The sequence below is a fragment of the Hypomesus nipponensis genome, chromosome 6 (genome assembly GCF_054491055.1).
Source record: "Hypomesus nipponensis isolate SF chromosome 6, ASM5449105v1, whole genome shotgun sequence".
NCBI lineage: Eukaryota > Metazoa > Chordata > Actinopteri > Osmeriformes > Osmeridae > Hypomesus > Hypomesus nipponensis.
In genome coordinates, this window is record NC_140366.1 from 6,425,312 (window position 1) to 6,444,362 (window position 19,051).

At 53.5% G+C, this 19,051-nt stretch overlaps 1 protein-coding gene across 1 annotated transcript; it reads left to right on the plus strand.

Moving 5' to 3' along the window:
* Positions 1-367: 367 nt before the first annotated feature.
* On the plus strand, positions 368-17,281 carry dcbld1 (discoidin, CUB and LCCL domain containing 1). Its single transcript, XM_084700791.1, has 15 exons — positions 368-613; positions 3,952-4,176; positions 4,558-4,710; positions 5,185-5,236; positions 5,848-5,920; positions 7,710-7,843; positions 10,135-10,175; positions 12,411-12,665; positions 13,934-14,043; positions 14,142-14,289; positions 14,961-15,065; positions 15,150-15,234; positions 15,314-15,360; positions 16,085-16,204; positions 16,355-17,281. Exons 1-15 carry the CDS (start codon positions 541-543, stop codon positions 16,933-16,935), a joined length of 2,202 nt encoding a protein of 733 aa, XP_084556917.1. The 5' UTR covers positions 368-540; the 3' UTR covers positions 16,936-17,281.
* Positions 17,282-19,051: the final 1,770 nt, after the last annotated feature.

Here is a 19,051-nt window from a genome sequence, read left to right on the forward strand (position 1 = left end):
TATAGAAGAAACTGTCCTTAATGAGTGTGCCAAATTTCACAAAAAGTTGTCGATGGGGTCTAGGGGCTGCCATTGACTCCCATGGTACAAGAATTACAAATAATAAAACCACCAATAACAATAGGTTTCCTCCTTACGGAGGAATCCTAAATATATAGGCCTAAGATTGCCATCTAAAGGTGCGATTTGAAGAAAGGTTTATAAGACTCATCTACGGCCTAAACTATTGGCACGATATCTCTCACCCCAAGAACATTTAGTATTAAGGAAACGTAAGGAAACACGCACACACGCACGCACGTCTATGGCAAAGTAGTCAGACTGGTCGGGTGACCACTGGGTGCCGCCTCTGGATGAAACACGGAAGAGTTCATTCAAGGAATTGGGAGAGAGCGAGGCGGAGAGAGAGACCGAGGGAGAGAGAAACACGGAGCGCGCTGGTGCAGTTTCAGTAATTACGAAATGTGTGGGACCAAGTGAAGACGAAGCAAATGCACCCACTTAAAATCTTTCGTTGTGTTTCCCTGGACTGTTGCTGAAATGTCGGGAAACGAAAAACTTAACGGATTCTTGGTAGTTTTGTGGATACTTTCAGCGTTCGGTGAAAACCTCGGTAAGCAACTGTGTATTTAGGACAGAAATGCGCTACCCTCTTTAGTGTGTGTGCTATATGTAGCATTCAGATAAAGTTGGAAATGTTAAGGAAAATGTAATGTCCTTTTCCTGTAGTATTGTAGATTTGTAAACCCTGATCGCTTGCTTGCTGAGTTAGCTCGACATGACGGCAGATGAGGGGTTAACGCATTGTGTGGCATGTTCAGCTAGCCTGGAGCGTTCTTGTTGTAGTAACCTGCTATTGGAGTAAAATACAGCATATTGCAACAAATGGCCTACTTTCGGCTTAATACTTATTTAAAACGTATATAGCCCAATTCTTGTTTAACTCGAACGTATGCTATAACACACTGGTAGCATCCTAACACAAATTCCACTTACTACACCAGTCAGTAAAAGTAGCATAAGGTGCTGTAACAGCATTCATGACTAGCTTTGGTTTGTGAGCTGTGTGTGTGTGTGTGTGTGTGTTTAGGCCTATATGTTGACATTACTTTAAGTTGGCACTTACTGTGTTGGAGAAAAGCCAGTTGGCTTTAGTGGTGTCATGTTGGACAGGTCCGTCTCTGATAACAATGTTCTCTTAAACATTGTGTCATTATCAGTATCCTGTTATATTTGCATAGATCCTATAATCTATTCTGCTGACACACAATTTCATAGATACATACTGTACTGTACTCATATCAAGCCTAAATACAGTACACATCCTCCCCCAGCCCCACCCAGCCTCTTTCAACCTCAAGTCTTTCCACTCCCAGCACATTCACACAGCCACTTACAATCATCTGCTTCTAAGTATCCCAAACCACTCTTCCCCTGGCCTCTCCTAGCTTCCCCATCTTTTACTCCTCTTTTAACCCATCTTCACCTAGCCTCCCCTAGCCTATCCTAGCCTCCAACTTTTCCTTGCCTCCCCAGTCTCTCCCAGTCTCCCCGAGCCTCCCCCAGCCTCTCATAGCTTCCCCTAGCCCTCCCTAGCCTCTCTCCTACCCTCCCCAGCCTCCCCCAGCCTCTCATAGCTTCCCCTAGCCCTCCCTAGCCTCTCCTACCCTCCCCAGCCTCCCCCAGTCTCTCATAGCTTCCCCTAGCCCTCCCTAGCCTCTCTCCTACCCTCCCCAGCCTCCCCCAGGCGCCTCAGCCTGACAGAGAGACTAAGAGGAGAAGCGGAGCAGGTCTTTGTGGCTAAGCTGCTGAGGCATTGTCTCTGAACCAAGGGAACTCCTCTCAACAATACCCCTGGAGCACCACCACGCATGCCTTAACACACACACACACACACACACACACACACACACACACACACACACACACACACACACACACACACACACACACACACACACACACACACACACACATTAAGACCCACTCACTATAGAGGTCGAACCTTCCCAGGGCACGAGCTGCATGTGAGAGTCAGTGTGGTAGACAGTAACGAGGCAGGAGGATTTGATGCCCCTCTAACCTAATTGGATGGGTCATGCACGGTTCAAACAATGGTCCACGTGCCCAACATCACGTGACAGCCCTATTGGTGTGCTGAACAGTTTAGAGAACCAGTGTGTCTATGTCTGTCTGTCGGCCTGCTCATCCATGGGTCCTTCTGTCTAGATGGCGTGTTAGCCTAGTTGTAAACTAGCCCCATATTTGTCGTGCTACGGCCATGTGGCCTAGCCACCAGCCAATGAATAACAACACGCTGACCAGCCCTTGTTTGTGGTTGGCCAAGGCTGCTTTTGGGAACATGGTTTGGAATCAGTTAGGTCCACATCTTCACCTCCTCTGACCAGGGTTGGGACTCCACCAAGCACCACTAAACCCATGGTTGTTCTCCATGTCCAGCCTGCTCAGCTTGCCCCCTGTGGGTCCCACACAGTCAGTCAGCCCGTCTCTGACATGAACTGATGTGTGTGTGTGTGAGTGGGTTCAATGCTACCATAACTTACCGATGTGTGAATGATGTCATCGTGCTTATTACCTTCGCCCCCATGGTGGGTAGCGACGTCACTTCCTGTTGATGTTTCTCTGTCGTGCTCCTTTTTTTCCGGTCCCACCTCGCATCTGGTCTGAGTTTAGCCCCCTATTTCGGACCACAAAGGCAACTTTGTGAGCATGTGTGTGTGTTTGTGTCTTAGTTTGTCTGTTTGTGTGTGTGTGTGTGTCACTCTCTCGCTGCCATCTCATGTTCTACTCTGGTCTGTGGTCTCAGGGCCAGCTGAAGTGAAGGTTCTAGAGAGTTTCCGTGAGGTTATTGAACTGGGAAGGACTCTGTATGTAGTTGTAGCTAGTTCTTGTGTGTGTGTGTGTGTGTGTGTGTGAGCGAGAAAGAGCGAGAAGGAAGGATCTTCAGCTGCTGTGAGGCCCAGAAAGGCCTGTTAGTGCATCTGTCACAGGTGTGAATACCACACCCTGGGAACCTCATTACACATTCAGACACATTCACGGACAGACCCACACAGTACACACACAGGTGTTATCAGAACACCATGGGAACCTCCATGGCACACACACACACACACAACACTACCAGTTCTTTTTAATGAGGCAATGAATTTCACATCTTCTACACAGAGGTTTTGCCCTCGCTGAAACAGCTTACACAACAACTAGATAGATAAACTACCCATGACTGGCTTTAACGTTTTACAGCAAGTAAATAAGACCAGCATGTTGACAACTTAGTTCAGACTGCACAACTTTGAGATATCAAGCATTAAAGTTTCCCATCAACAGCCCCTGGGCTATGTCAACATGCTGTAGTTGCAGAACGTTTGGTCCAGACTTGTCTGAACATGTTTTCCACCTAGCGTTGATACCTATAGAGAGGGTGCTGTTCGTATTCTCCTTGAACATTGGTTAATAACCCCCAGAACAGCAAGCATTGTGACCAGGGCCCAATGTTGTAGTTCTCTAGATCAGGGAACCACTGCTCTAGAATGACAGAATGCCATTATAAACCTCTCTCTTTCTCTCTCTCCCTGTCTCTCTCTATTCCTCACTCTCTCTCCCTGTCTCTCTCTATTCCTCACTCTCTCTCCGTCTCTCTCTATTCCTCACTCTCTCTCTCTCTCCCTGTCTCTCTCTATTCCTCACTCTCTCTCCGTCTCTCTCTATTCCTCACTCTCTCTCTCTCTCCCTGTCTCTCTCTATTCCTCACTCTCTCTCCGTCTCTCTCTATTCCTCACTCTCTCTCTCTCTCCCTGTCTCTCTCTATTCCTCACTCTCTCTCCGTCTCTCTCTATTCCTCACTCTCTCTCTCTCTCTCTCCCTGTCTCTCTCTATTCCTCACTCTCTCTCTATCCCTCGCTCTCTCATTCCTCGTCTGTCCCCCAGATGACGGGTGTGGCCACGCGGTGCTGGGCCCAGACAGTGGCGTGCTGTCCTCCAGGAACTACCCCGGGACCTACCCCAACCACTCCTGGTGCGAGTGGCGCATCCGGGCGCCGGAGGGCTCCAGCCTGGTCCTGGCGCTGGCCGACCTGGACGTGGAGTCCTGGTCCACCGGCTGCGAGGGGGACTTCCTCCGGGTCGTCAAGATGGGCTACGGAGGGGAGCATGGTGAGTCGGCCGTTTTGGGAAACGTGGCCATGTAGCTCTCTTAAGCTACAGGCAGGCCGGGTTCGGGCCTGTGTTAACCCTCTAAACTGAAGCCCGTCGGGGCGAGAGGTGTTAGCTATGTTGTAGATGTTAGCTGTGTTACAGATGTTAGCTGTGTTAGAGCTCTATGTTAGTGGTATAACAGGTGTTAGCTGTGTAACAGTTGTGAGCTGTGTTACAGATGTTAGCAGCGTTAGACCATAACAGGTGTTGGCTGTGTTTGCAGTGTTCGAGGGGTTAGCTAGCTTAGCGACATCCACCACACAGCTCCTGTACAGCTCAGAGTCCCTGGAGCCTCCCAGGTCAGAAGCACATGTCAGCTCTGGGCTCCTCTGTGCTTAGACCCCACAGGAGGACAGAAGTACTGCGGCAACCTGCGCTCCAATCCCAGAGAGATCCTGACCGCCTCCAGTCACGTCACGGTCCAGTTCCAGAGCGGACAGCACCTGTCTGGACGAGGGTTTCTGCTCTCCTACTACACAGGAGACCCCAAAGGTCTGGGACTCTCTCTCTCCATATCTCTCTCTTTCTCACTCACTCACTCACTCACACACACACACACACACACACACACACACACAACCACACACACAACCACACAAACTAGCCTACCGCAGTCTCTCTCTGTTTTCTCTCCTCTACTAATGCTGGTTACCCAGGGAAGGAGGGGTAGACTTCCTGTTGTGATGCTCATGTCCTGTTGTTGTGCTCCTGCTGGGGTCCCACTTCCTGAAGCCACTGTCTCTCTCTCTTTCTCACACACATTCTCTCTCTCTCTCTCTCTCTCTCTCTCTCTCTCTCTCTCTCTCTCTCTCTCTCTCTCTCTCTCTCTCTCTCTCACACTCTCTCTCCGTCACTCACTCACTCTTCTTATTCTTCCCTTTCCTCTCTCTGGGGTACAGTATTTTTAACCCTCATTGTCTCTCTCCCCTGTGTGTCCCCTCCACCCCCATCCTCTCTCCCTTCCAGATCTACTGACATGCTTGGACAAAGGCAGCCATTTCCAAGCCTCCAAGTACAGGTAGGGAACTGGAGTTGTACTGACGCCCACCGAGTTGCCAACAAGTTAACAAGTCCTTTTTCAGATGTATGGCACTTTTATGCTTCATGGGAAAGTGACAGTTGACAGTAGCAAAAGTCGTTTTCAGTAGACAGACAGAGAGAGGTGTAAAGCCTCAGCCCCATCTGCAATAGCTGTACCCGGTGAGCCACCAGGGTGCCCCAAGTTAACAAGTCTTCATGTTGACGAGATCATCCAATGCCAGGGCTAGGCTCTGTGGAGCCCAAAGCAGGATCCTGAGGGTCTAGCTGCTGGTATTGGAGCATGTCTCAAGGACAGAGATGGTGCACCCTCTTTAGCTAAGGTTCCGAAAATCACCTTATCGATTTGGTGGGAAGATGATGGACTTTTGTGGATTCAGAGCCCAGTATGGCCCCTAGGAGGCCCCTGGCGTGATCTCCTGGTAGGACCACACCTGAGACCAGGGTCCTCCAGACCTTCTGGTCTTCTCCGTTCCCTCTGCAGGGGGACCAGATCAGGCCTGCTGTCTGCACCTGCAGGGACGGGGTCACCTGACAGGAAGAGGCTTCCCTCTCAACCGCTTGTTGTTCTATTGTTGTCTACCCAAACAGGAAGTACTGTCCGGCAGGATGCCTAGGTGTGGCGGGGGACGTGTCTGGGGACATATCTCAGGGGTACAGACATGTAAGTGACACTGCATCTTTCTCCTCGTCATCATCCTCACCACACTTGGGTTCTATTCTAAAGGGGCGGGGGGTTCGACAGGGCAAGTTGCTCTTTGGTCACAACACACACACACACACACACACACATACACACACACACACACACATACACACACACACACACACACACACACACACACACACACACACACACACACACTGGAAGTTGTAAAGGATTGTGTGTAATCTTTTAATATGTACAGTGTGTTCTTGTTTAGTAGGTTACATCACAGAGTTAGTCAAGCCTCAGGCTGTGTGTGTGTGTGTGTGTGAGAGAGGGTTTTTTTGTTCTGGTTTGCTAACCGAGTTTCGGAAGAGGAGATTTTCACTGTTGCCGGGTGTTTTTCAGTGTGTCAGCACAGAGGGTTGGAAGACGTAATCTTCTAGAACATTCCAGCCACTGATGTTTTGGGCTCAGGGCCACTCAGGCTGTTCAGGAACACCAACACAGCAGAGCATCTAGGGATTATTTCACCTACTTTAGGCATACTTCATTTTTCAAAAGACCGATTGGACAGACTGAGTTTAAGCAGGCTCCACCAGCATTGTTTTTTAAGAGTTAATCAGAATCAATCCCAATCAATCAAAAACACTCAATCATTGACAGGGAGCCACTATCTGAAGCTCCAGTCTGCTGCTCTGGTCTAGCCAGGGGGGCTGGGGAGGGCTGGAGGCCGGGGGGGCAGGCCTGGGGGAAGGGTTGTTTCCAGGGCTCTTTTGAGGTCCAGTAATTATCCAACCTCCTTAGGTCCAGCACTCCCTCCCTCCCTACATCCCTCCCTCTACCTCTCTCCCCTCCCTTTCTCCCTTCCCTCTGGGGAGTGATCATGTCTATTGACGGTGTGACGGCAGAACAACAATAACAGTTTCCCCTGGCTTACAGGCAGCCCAGCAGGGGAGGGACGGGGATGGGGGGGGGGACGGGGATGGGTGACTCAACTCACCCGGCCTCTGCCTCAGCCTCCACACTCCCTCACCCAGCCTCAGCCTCAACAGTCCCTCACCCAGCCTCAGCCTCAACAGTCCTTGTCCCTGCGATTGATTAGGCCAGATTGGCCATTGTACCAGTTGGCTTGGGTGGGTGGGAAGGGCGGAGGGATGAAAGGTTGGCCTAGATAAGTAGGAGACGGAGCTACGTAGCAGAAGGTGATAATCCGCTCTCTGCACACTGTCAATAAAGGCTGTCAACCGCATTAGGACCAACCGCCCAGAAAGCGGGAGTTCGTTAGATTGGGGCGTAAAACATGCGCGCTACAACACCTGTTTGAAGTGGCAACACCGTCGTCTAATTAGGAAGTCTTGTTGCTAATGGTCCACAGGGACGGAGGGCGTAGAGCAGATGATCCACGCTGAAAGAAAAGCTTTAATTGTGGAGGAACAGACTGTTTTATTCACTTGTTACCATGACCCCTGACAGCAGGGAAGTAGCTGACTTCCCTGTGTGTGTGTGTGTGTGTGTGTGTGTGTATGTATGTGTGTGTGTGTATGTGGACAGGGGGGGTTGCTGTAATATGTACAGAGTCTGGGACGCGTGTGTGTTTTTGTGTGTGTGAACTTCCAGTAGCAGCAGTTGTTGGTCTGAGCTTGATAATCAACGTTACAGGGTTTAAAATATATACTATTTCTTTCTTTCTCCGTTTCTTTCTTTCTCTTTTTCTCTCCCTTCCTCTTTCTTTCTGTGGGTGACATCCTTCCCTCTCTCTCTCCCTCTCTCTCCCTCTCTCCCACCCTCCCTCTCCTCCCCCCAGACGTCAGTGTTGTGTAAGGCAGCGCTCCATGCAGGGGTCATCCAGGATGAGCAGGGAGGATGGGTCAACGTGGAGACCCGCAAAGGCCTGAGTCATTACCCTGCCATCAGAGCCAATGGGATCCAGTCCAAGGAGTAAGTACAGGGCCAATTGCTTCTGGTCCAAACGTCACCCTTATTTCTGTCCTGGTTATGAGGGGACGGTTAGGTTTTCATCTACCTCGCGCCATCTTGTCCTCCTCGCGGTCAGTTCATTCTCTTGTGTCGGTCGTAGGTTACTTCTATGGTCGACCCTGACCTTGGCTTGGCCTGTCTGGTATGTTGAAAAGAGTTTGACACGATGCCAGAAGAAGCTAACGGAGGCGTAGCATTGCTCCATTTGTCTCTGTGGAGGGGCGAGCTAGCTTCTCGCTAACGCCAGACCAGGGTTGTCTGGCTGCTGTTATCTGGGAGAGGAGAGGGGGATGGGACGGAGAAAAAAGAGGAAGAGAATAACTGACTCGTCCGTCTCTGGTCATTAAGAAGCATATCATGCGTATTATGTCACTATTTTATTACATTATTCTATTATAATGTGGCACATAATAAAATCCTGACAATATTAGATTAAAACTTGAATGAGGCACACTTCCCTCAAATATCCTGTATTCCGAGAGGGCGAGAGGAAGGGGGGGGGGGTAGAAGAGGGAGGGGGAGGGGTAAGGGTTTAATCACCAGTGATGAATGATTCATACCGGGCTGATTTGATTAGTCAAGCACATGTATGGAAGGTCTGTGAGTCCCAACGGTTGCACATGGTGTCTGGATCCATTCACACAAATGTGACGGGGGACACTTTGTGACATTTCAAGGCTCAGGTTTCACCAATGACCCTTTATTGATTGACCCTCCTTGACACGCACAGACCGGCGTTCGCCGATCAATCACTCTGCAAACATGTCTTAACATGACTCTGCGTTAATGTTTCGTCTGCAGGGGAGCTAATCTCCACAGTACCAGATTTTTTTTTTTGGGGGGGGGGGGGGGGGATGAGGCTCTCAGGGTTGGAGATTTTTTATTTTTCGCGTGCGCTTAGATGCCCAAGGCCAATATCTCTCTCGGAACTGATAACATCAAATGATATTTCTGGGGGAGACGGAGACACACACAAAGCAGTGAAGCTCTCATGCGTGAGAGCTTCAAATTCACTTGATTTCTCAGGACACGTCCGAACAGGCTCTGAAATGGAGGGCTCCGCCAGCCCTGTGTTTAGCTGATGTAGTTGGGTCCTCCTGCGGTCCAAGTTCTGTCACTCCCTCCGTCCCTCCCTCCCTCCCTCCCTGTCTGTCTGTCCATCCTTTCTTTCCTTCTGTTCATCCCCCTTGTCTCTCTCTGTCTCTCTCTCTTTCTCTCTCTCACCCTGTCACCATCTCCCCCCCAGCAACCCTACGCCCCTCCCTGTCTCCTCGGCAATGTTCCCCCTGCCCCCCCCGGGGGGGGGGCATGGCAGAATACCGGGGCCGTGTCAGAACTTGACGGGGCCTTGGAGCACCGCACGCCGTCTCGAGCGTGGGGAATGTGCAAAATGCTCCCGGGAGGAGCTGGACGAGGTTGGAGCGGCGCTGTCGCGACACGTCCGTCCCCACTCCCCGCCCCCCCCCGCCCATAGACAGCAGAGATCCCCCTTCCTCCCCCCCCCTCCCACCACCATCACCGGATACTTCAAAGCCGTCTGACGTAGCGGCTGAAGGTGAAAGCCGGCGCCCGCTCAAATACGTTTGATCTTTTCTGGGTGTTTGTGTGTGTGTGGGGGGGGGGGGTTCAGGAGGTAAAAGTACTCCACGCCGTCGCCACACCTCTTTAAGTGTTGGATATAAAGTTAACAACCACGTCTGATGTGGGAGGCGCTTCCTAGACCCCCGAATCTAGGAGGCGTGTGAAGATGAGAGGGGGGGGGGGGGGGGGATCAGAGAGGATGACAGGAGCAGGGGGGGTGTGGGGCAGGATGATAGAGAGATGAGAAGAAGAGATGATGATGCTGATGGCGATGAGAGAAGGAGGATGGATGATGAAGGGTTACAGGAGCATGAGGGGAAGCTCAGGTGTGTGTGTGTGTCCATTCCACTCCCGTGTGGTCCTCCTGGGGTGGGGGGGGGGAGAGAGGGCAGGCCTGAATACTGCTGTTCACACAACCGCTCTATTCCCCCCACCATCGGGAGGGAGGGAGGGAGGGAGGGAGGGAGGGAGGGAGGGAGGGAGGGAGGGAGGGAGGGAGGGAGGGAGGGAGGGAGGGAGGGCGGGCGGGAGGGAGGGACCGTTCCACTGAGATCACAATGCCTGTCCTTCTGTGTTCCTCCACAATGGCACCACGTCGTTTATTTCAGGAACTGTGGACACGGAAACTGAAAGGCCAGCACTGATTGATATCTCTCTCTCTTCTCTTTCAGTGGCTCTTTGTCCGATGTTCTCTTCACCTTCGTCACTGATGGTAAGAGGACCATTAGTCTGGCTCTAATGCTCTCTCTGTGTGTGGCCAGATATCTGTCCCTCAGCCCAAATGTTCTCCATTCTCCTGTTATTTCATTAGACCGAGCATTAGCTGCTCTCCTAGCCCCGGATAAAACACTGCCTGGCTTTGTTTAGTTCATCAAATCAAAATGCTTGGAAAGTCGTTATTCCCAGTCAACAAGATGCCAAGCAGGGTGCACTGTACGTTAGAAACGGCAGACACTCTTATCACATCTCTCCTCTGTGGTTGATCAGTTGAACTGTTCTCAACTTGTACCTGTATAGACAGGCTCACCCCCCCTCACACACACACACACACACACAGTTGTACTTTTTCTATTTTAGATTCTTATATGTTTATCGTGTGCACCTTCCTGCCACAGTCAATTCCTTGTTTGTGTGAACTTACATGGCAAATAAAGCTGATTCAGACACACACCCTCCAGGAACACTCCCATAACATGTTCAGCTGGCCGCCCTCATGGCAAAGATGGTCAAAATGCACTTGTACAGGACATCTAGTCTTTGACTAGTCACTGGTGTTTACATTTAGTCATTTAATAGACGCTCTTATCCAGAGCGACTTACAGTAAGTACAGGGACATTCCCCCCGAGGCAAGTAGGGTGAAGTGCCTTGCCCAAGGACACAATGTCATTTGGCACGGGCGGGAATCGAACTGAAAACCTTCAGCCATCTGACTCCACTCCATAGTGGGTTCCCATTAGACCAACATCCTTTTCCATTGACTTGACCTGACCTTGCATGCAGTCTGTCATGCAGTCTGCTAGTTTTATTTATTGAAACACGAGACGAGCGCTGGGGCTTCCATAGGCAAATCTAACGTTGTTGAATGTCTGCAAACGTGGACGACTCGCCTTGCGACCAAGCACTAGGTGTCTCCCCCAAAGAAGGAACAAAGACTCCAACAGGCTTTGTATACGCCCTCTCCAGTGGACCAGCATTCTTGACGCGTCATCTCCAAACCAGTCGCCGAGCGTCACTTTAGGTTTTCCTGTTTGTCCTCCCACCTCCCTCTTTGTTAACCACGCCAGGCGTGACAGCGCTCACAAGAGAATCCCATCCCAGGCAACAATGGCCTCGGCGGAGTGTAGGCGGCCGTGCCGGTACGAAGGCGCGAACACATCGATCCGCGCACAGAGCAACATCCCAAACAGCCTCCCCCGAGTCTTAAGCACCTACATTGTCGCAAGACTCTCTCCACCAGGAGTCACAGACGACTCACGTGGGACTCAACCACATGTTTAGGTGTAGTAGGTACGGCACGACAGAGGGTTGAGTCAGGTCCCATGACTGACGACGAGACTCTCAGAGGAAGCGGGTGGGACAATGACGCGGAGAGGGGAGGGGTGGGTGGGTGAAATCTTTTACACAGCCTAGGAGTGTTGCGTGCTGCTGCAACAGCCATATGACTCCAGTTAAGGAGGGCAGATGTGGGCTTTTAAAAGACGTCTCCTCTGTTGTTGTCCGGTACGCGCACGCACGCACACCACACAAAGCCATAAGTGGCGGAGTTATGGCTTCCACATGCTTTCCATGAGGTTGATTGGACGCCGACATAAAGGAGAGAAACGGTATTTACCCCTCCCTTAATCCCTCCTTCCTCACCAGCGCTTTGATTGAGTTTACAGTTGGGCTTTAATCTTCCTGACTTCCTCTCTGTTCAAACACAGGACAGCTCATTCGAAATCGTTTTTTTTCTCCTCTTCCTCTTTCCAGAATGTTGGAGAACTATGAGCAGAGCCTTCAAACACATTTAAATCATGGTTCTCTTCACGTTCCTGCCTCTGGTCGTGGCACTTCCCTAACTCAACCAGATTCTCCTCCCTCCCCTCTCTCTCTCTCTCTCTGTCTCTCTCTCTCTCTCTCCCCCTCTCCCCCTCTCTCCCCCTCTCTCTCCCTCTCTCTCTCTCTCTCTCTCCCTCTCCCTCTCCCTCTCCCTCTCCCTCTCCCTCTCCCTCCCCCTCCCCCTCCCCCTCCCCCTCCCCCTCCCCCTCCCCCTCCCCCTCCCCCTCCCCTCCCCCTCCCCCTCCCCCTCCCCCTCCCCCTCCCCCTCCCCCTCCCCCTCCCCCTCCCCTCTCCCTCTCCCTCTCCCTCTCTCTCTCTCTCTCTCTCTCTCTCTCTCTCTGTCTCTGTCTCTCTCTCTCTCTGTCTCTCTCTCTCTCTCTCCGTCTCTCTGTCTCTCTCTCTCCTCAGACTGTAGGAACGGTTCGGTGCTGCGCCCCGTCTCCCGTACCTTCAGCTCGCGCTGGCACAAGGAGGCGGAGCCGGGACAGACGCAGGACCGGACAGCCAATGAGAGCGGCGACTCTTCCAGGGTGGAGGCCCCGGAGCCCTCGGGGAGGGCTGGAGGAGCGGGGGCCCTGAGGGGGCGCTCCTGGGGGGCAGGGGAGGACAACAACAGCCTGCCGTGGCTCCAGATGGACCTGGGAGAGAAGAAGAAGATCACGGGTGAGAGAGGGTTTTCCTCTGCTTGTTCCCTTTTTCTCTGCTTGTTCCGTGCTTGTTTGCCTCGCTTGCTCCCCACTCCCTCTGTCCTTACCTCACCTCACACACCCCTCTGCTGAGGATTGGGGGAGCTTTAGCTTGTTTTGGTTCGACCAGGAATGTCGTTTCACAATGGAGATCAGCGAATGGAGAGTTTTGGTTCAAACATAGAGGCTCACACACACACACAGACTGTGGACCCTCCTGCTCGGATGCCACCGAGCCTCCAGCGTCTCCCCTGACTCCAGTGTGGATAGACACAATGTGTCCTCTGTCCTCCTGTTGTGAGGATGCTTCCCGTCCCTGGGCTCGGCTTAAATACAGGAGCTGCTCAGGGTCTTGTCAGTCTGCTGTGTGGAGGCCGTTTCTCTTGACTTTGTGCCTCCCTGACTCCACTCTGCCCTCCCTGACTCCACACTGCCTCCCTGACTCCACTCTGCCCTCCCTGACTCCACTCTGCCCTCCCTGACTCCACACTGCCCTCCCTGACTCCACTCTGCCCTCCCTGACTCCACACTGCCTCCCTGACTCCGCTCTGCCCTCCCTGACTCCACTCTGCCCTCCCTGACTCCACACTGCCCTCTCTGACTCCACACTGCCCTCCCTGACTCCACACTGCCCTCCCTGACTCCACACTGCCCTCCCTGACTCCACACTGCCCTCCCTGACTCCACACTGCCTCCCTGACTCCACTGTAATTTCTTACTCCACACTGACTCCTAGACATGCGGCATGGCTCCATCAGAGAATGGCCGCCTTTGTGGCCAACCGCGGTCATTCATGGTTACGGAGGGAACAAGGAGGCTATGAGAATGTGATGTGTTGAGAAGAAAGCTCTGTTGTGGTTGGCACATGTTTGTTGTGAAACCTCGGGGGGACCCAGTCATCCATCACCACGCCCCCCCTCCGCCCGCCATGCCCCCTCCGGAACTCTGGTCCCAACCATTGACACTCGGCCTTATTTGCTGGCGCGTGTAAACAACTGTGAACTGAGAGCTGTAATCATGTGCAAGGCCAGGGACCAATAAGACGCCAGGTCCTCTTTGGGCCCAGATTTATTTGGTCCCCTGGAGGTTTACGGGTCGTTGAAGCATGGTGGCCATTGTTTACGAAGGCTTCGATACATCGACGCATCTTCGGGACCGGCGCGTGGGGTCCAGGGTCACTCCTGTTAGCGTCGCGTCGACGACGGATGTCCCGCCGATTCTGATTGGCTCTCGATGTCCTCACAGGGATCATCACCAGCGGCTCCACGTCTGGCCACGTCTGGAGCTACAAGGTGCTGTACAAGGAGAAGAACCGCTGGAGAACCTACACACAGAACAGCAGCTCCGATTTCACGGTGACCTCCTCGTCCGGATCCCCCTCGCACCACAGACCCCCTTTCCCAAGTGTATTTCGTGACGCATTCTAACCCCCACCGCCCTCGCCCTCCTTCAGGTGCTGGAGGGGAACCAGGATAGTGTCCACGACACCAGGACCAGCCTGCACCCCCCCATCGTGACGCGCTCCCTGCGCCTCGTCCCCCTCACCTGGCACCAGCGCCTCGCCATGGCGGTGGAGCTGCAGGGCTGCACGCACCTCGGAGGTACGTCCTCTCCTGACCCGACCGCGACCCGACCACGTCACACCCCGACCCAACTGTTCTCCCAGCCGTAACCAGGACCACACTCTGACCATGACCCGACCACGTCACACCCCGACCCAACTGTTCTCCCAGCCGTAACCAGGACCACACTCTGACCATGACCCGACCACGTCACACCCCGACCCAACTGTTCTCCCAGCCGTAACCAGGACCACACTCTGACCATGACCCGACCACGTCACACCCCGACCCGACTGTTCTCCCAGCCGTAACAACCCCGACCGTTCTCCCTGCCGTAACCACCCCGACCGTTCTCCCAGCCGTAACCAGGACCACACTCTGACCATGACCCGACTTCCGTCGAACCACGACCAACTGAACACACAGTACCAGTCATAAAGTTGGGACACATTTAAAATGTAAATGTGTCCAAACTTTTGACTGGTACTGTAAGTGTGAGAGGTTGACCATTCCTGGAACAGCCGCTATACATGTAGGTAAGGTATCAAGATAAAGGGGAAGTATTGAATATCAAACGACACTGTATAAGCCCGTGACAAGGAACATCCCCTTTCCAGTGAATTCAGAACTATTCAACATTGTGGGGAAGTAGGATAGTGTCAGGTGGTATTTGATGTTTGGGGTGTTAAACCCTCTTCTCCCCTCTTCAGTCAACGTGTCGTCCCAGGTGACGTTGGAGACCATGCCAACCAAGCCCAAGCCACCAACGGTAGACCAAGAGATGAGTGAGCCTGTTCCTTCCCATGCAGACCTAGGTAGGTGTGTGTGTGTGTACTTGTGTGTGTGTGTGTGTGTGTGTGATGGTACCAGTTGACACATTCTCTCCTCTCTCTCCTCAGTGAAACTGGTCATCATCATCGTTCCTACGGTCTTATCTGTGGTGCTGTTATTGACCGGGGTGTGTGTGTGCAAAATGCTGCAGAAGTAAGTGACACACACACACACACACACACACACTTCTGGCTGTCCCTGTAGCTCAATCTGGTGTTTTTGTCTGAAACAGGAAGAAGACCAAAGAGAGCTCCTATGGATCCTCTGATGTTCAGACAGGTTGGTTATCTCAAACCATTTTATTGATCTGTCAGAATGTGTGTGTGTGTGTGTGTGTGTGTGTGTGGTAAAAGCAGAGAATGCCCAGGCTTGTCTCTAAAACAGGCAGCGTGAGTCCAACTGCCAGATTCACACACTAACCCTCTTTGTCTGTCTGTTTGTTGTTCTGCCTGCCTGTCAGGCTCTCTGCTTGCCTGACTGCCTGTCTGGCTCTCTGCTTGCCTGACTGCCTGTCTGGCTCTCTGCTTGCCTGACTGCCTGTCTGGCTCTCTGCTTGCCTGACTGCCTGTCTGGCTCTCTGCTTGCCTGACTGCCTGTCTGGCTCTCTGCTTGCCTGACTGCCTGTCTGGCTCTCTGCTTGCCTGACTGACTGTCTGGCTCTCTGCTTGCCTGACTGCCTGTCTGGCTCTCCCCCTGCCTGTCTTCCTGCCTGCCTGTCTGTTCCTCTGATTGCCCGTCTGTCTCTCTGCCTGTCTGGTGGCCTGCCTGTCTCTCCTCTTGCCTGTCCGTCTCTCTGTGTGCCTGGTGGAGCTTGTCTATCTGTGAGAAAATGCATGTCCTGTGTACATCTCTGAGAGAGTCCAGCCATGACACCAGGACATGTAGGAGCTGCCCGGGGTGTTATCCGTTTGCTGCGTGGAGGCCCGTTTTGTCCTGACTTTGTGCCCCGCCGCTTCCACACGGCCCCGGTGGTTTGTAACCCCTTCCTCCCCTGCGGTCCCAGGCTGCTGGAAGCAGGTGAAGCACCCCTGCACCAGACACCAGTCTGCAGAGTTCACCATCAGCTACAGCCCTGACCAGGACCCCACACACAAACTAGACCTGGTCACCAGCACCATGGCAGGTCAGAGGAGACACGCGCACGCACAACCCATACACACGCACACACATGACCCACACCATACACCCCCCATTCACACATTTACACGGAAAGACACACACACACTCTGCGTAGGGCTGTGTGGTGATGTGTGCTTCTGCTCCTCCTCTCCAGAGTGTCAGCAGCCCCTGATGATCGGCATCGGGACCGTGTCCAGGAAAGGCTCCACCTTCCGGCCCATGGACACCGACGTCGCCAAGGACGACGGCAACGACCCGGCGACGCATTACGACTACCTCCACACGTCCAATCAGTACGCCCTGCCCCTGACCAACCAGGAGCCCGAATACGCCACGCCCATCATCGAGCGCCACACTTTCCGCAAAGACGTCGCCTTCCTCTCCGACCCGTACAGCGTGCCGGGCGCCGTGCTGCCCAGGAGCCCCTCCCACAAGGCCGCGGAAGGCGGGGGCCCCAGGAGGCCGGGGGTGGGGGCACCGGGGGGCTACCAGACCCCCCAGGTGAAAGCAGACAGGGGGAGACAGAACTCTGAGGGGGTGTACGACTGCCCCAAAAGGACCCAGGGCAAGGGGCCTTCAGAGTACCACAGGCCCCAGGCCAAGCCCTCGGCCCTGGAGAGCTACTCCAGCCCCAGGGACTGTGTGAGGGCGGGCGTGGCCCACCCCGGAGTGAAGCCCCTCAGAAGCAGCCCCGAGGGCAGCTCTGGAGGCTCGGATCTGGGATCGACTCGTTAGGTCTGGAGGGTACTTGACTCGCTCAGGTCAGACGATCTGGGGGATCTACATGCCGGGTCTGGATGGACTCAGGCCGGGGTGACCTCTACTGTGATTTATCTCCTTTAAAAAAAACATTAAAAAATCTGTTCAACTGGGTAATATTCAAAACTTCGATAGAGTGTATAAAGTAGGAAGGGATTCTGGACATTGGTTACCAAGGTCAAGTGACCGACCAGTCAGAAAACACCATCGATGTGAGGTACCATGTGCTTCCTTCTTTATAGCTTCTTTGACACCACCCCGCCCCCCCCCCTTCCCAGGACCAGACCCCCTCTCTGAGCTGAATGTGGCCAGCTGGGAAAGGGGGGGGGGGGGGGGGCTTGTGGGGGTGGGGGGGGGGGTCGGAATTATAAACCTGCTGCCAACCTTCCTCCCCGTGAAACGTTACGTACAGCGAGAGCCTCAGTTGTAGGAGGGATGGACGCGCCGTGATGCCGAGGCTGTGCGATCCCCCTGCAGAGCGCTCTGGACAAGACTGTCTGTAGAACAAAGAGAGGGGGAGGGGAGGGAGGGAGGGGAGGGAGGGAGGGGGGAAGGGGGGGGGGGGGGGAGCTGAAAGGCTCAGTGTCTCCTTGGACGGACTCATCTACAATCAGGCCCTTGTGGCTGCCGTCACAGGTGGGCCTAATGCCAACGCCTGCGTCTCTCTCTCTCGCTCCCTCTGTTTGCCTCTGTGTACTGTATCTATGTCCCTCTCCCTCCCTCCCCCCTCTCTCTTTACATCTGTGTCCGTCTCTGTCCCGTGCCCCGTCTCTCTCCGCCGGATGTTTCCTGAGGCTCATTGGTCAGTCTGTGAGCCAATGACAGGACGACAGGAGAGAGAGAGCGAGAGAGAGGAAGAGATGTTGTTAAATTTCCCTCATGTTGTACTGGACTGGCCTTGTGCTGGAGTCTGTCTGCCTGTCAAGCTGCTGAGCCTGGAGATGAGTCCCGCTTCCGTAGAGCAGAACTATCTGGAAACGAGTCTGGGAGAAACTGGATCAGGACTGCTGTAGAGTTCAGTCTTGCTTGAGTCCTAATGGGACCGTTGTGGGTCTCGGAAAGACCCACTGGAAAACTGGAAACCGGACGGCTTCTGTTTCGAAATGGATGTCGAGTTTCAGCCCCAAACGCTCCGCTGGGCAAGAGGAGGCTTGACGCGCGTGTGAATCCGCCGACGCTGCAGGAATCACCTGGAGCAGACGGGGGCAGCGGGCCAACACACGAGGAGACACACACCACACGTACGCGTTTCTGTGAAACACTTCTGGTGTGTTCCTCTCTGGGACTGGAGGGGGGGGGGTGGGAGGAGTGGTATGTCATTACAGGACTGTGTCTTATTTGCCAAATTATTATTATGTTTTGCTCTTGTCCACACGCTGTCCCCCAATGTGTGCGGATGACTCTCTATCCTCCCCTCCTCGAAGAAATCATTGTTGAACTTGATGAGTGCAGCTATGCTGTTCTGGTCAGTGTAGCTCAGTGACTACCTCAGTAAGGGGAGAGACTGATAGACTCTTATTTATAGTGTAGTGTATTTAAGCATTGTGGGGTTCTTCAGGACTGTGAAGAGGTGTATGTGTGTGTGTGTGTGTGGACAGGGGAGTGTGTGTATCTGTGTATGGTTGCCTGTAAGCTGAGCCCTCATTAAAAACCAACCGACTGACCTCCTGCCTTTCAGTGTTTTTTCCCCCCCCGGCGTGCGTGTGCGCTCTCGTCAGCCGCGATCGTCACAACCCCATAGCTCGCCACATTCCAGTCCACAGCGACCCTTAACCTCTGGACGTCTCTCCTCGACCTCTGGCTGTGCCTCCAGCTCGCTCCTCTCCGAATGGTCGGCTCCTTCTCTCGGTCCTATTCTCGGTTATGTCGAGACGGGATCTGGCGGAGGTGTAGACCTCAACACGAGGCCTCTCGGCACCCTTTGAGGATGTGACATTGCCCGCCCCCCCCAGACGCCCCCCACCTCACACACACAGTCTGTGTGCTGGAATGTGACAGTTTGGTGTCAGCGGTGAAGCAGCTGATTCTCACCAGTCTCTGCTGCTGCGGCCCAGTCCTGCTGCTCTGCTGTGTGTGTGTGTGTGAGTGAGAG

Bases quoted from the DNA above. Each gene is read 5' to 3' on its own strand.
- dcbld1 (XM_084700791.1), top strand. From the start codon at position 541: ATGTCGGGAAACGAAAAACTTAACGGATTCTTGGTAGTTTTGTGGATA. The intron at 5,237-5,847 runs GTAGGGAACTGG...CTACCCAAACAG, and splicing joins TTCCAAGCCTCCAAGTACAG to GAAGTACTGTCCGGCAGGAT. The intron at 15,235-15,313 runs GTAAGTGACACA...TGTCTGAAACAG, and splicing joins GTGTGCAAAATGCTGCAGAA to GAAGAAGACCAAAGAGAGCT.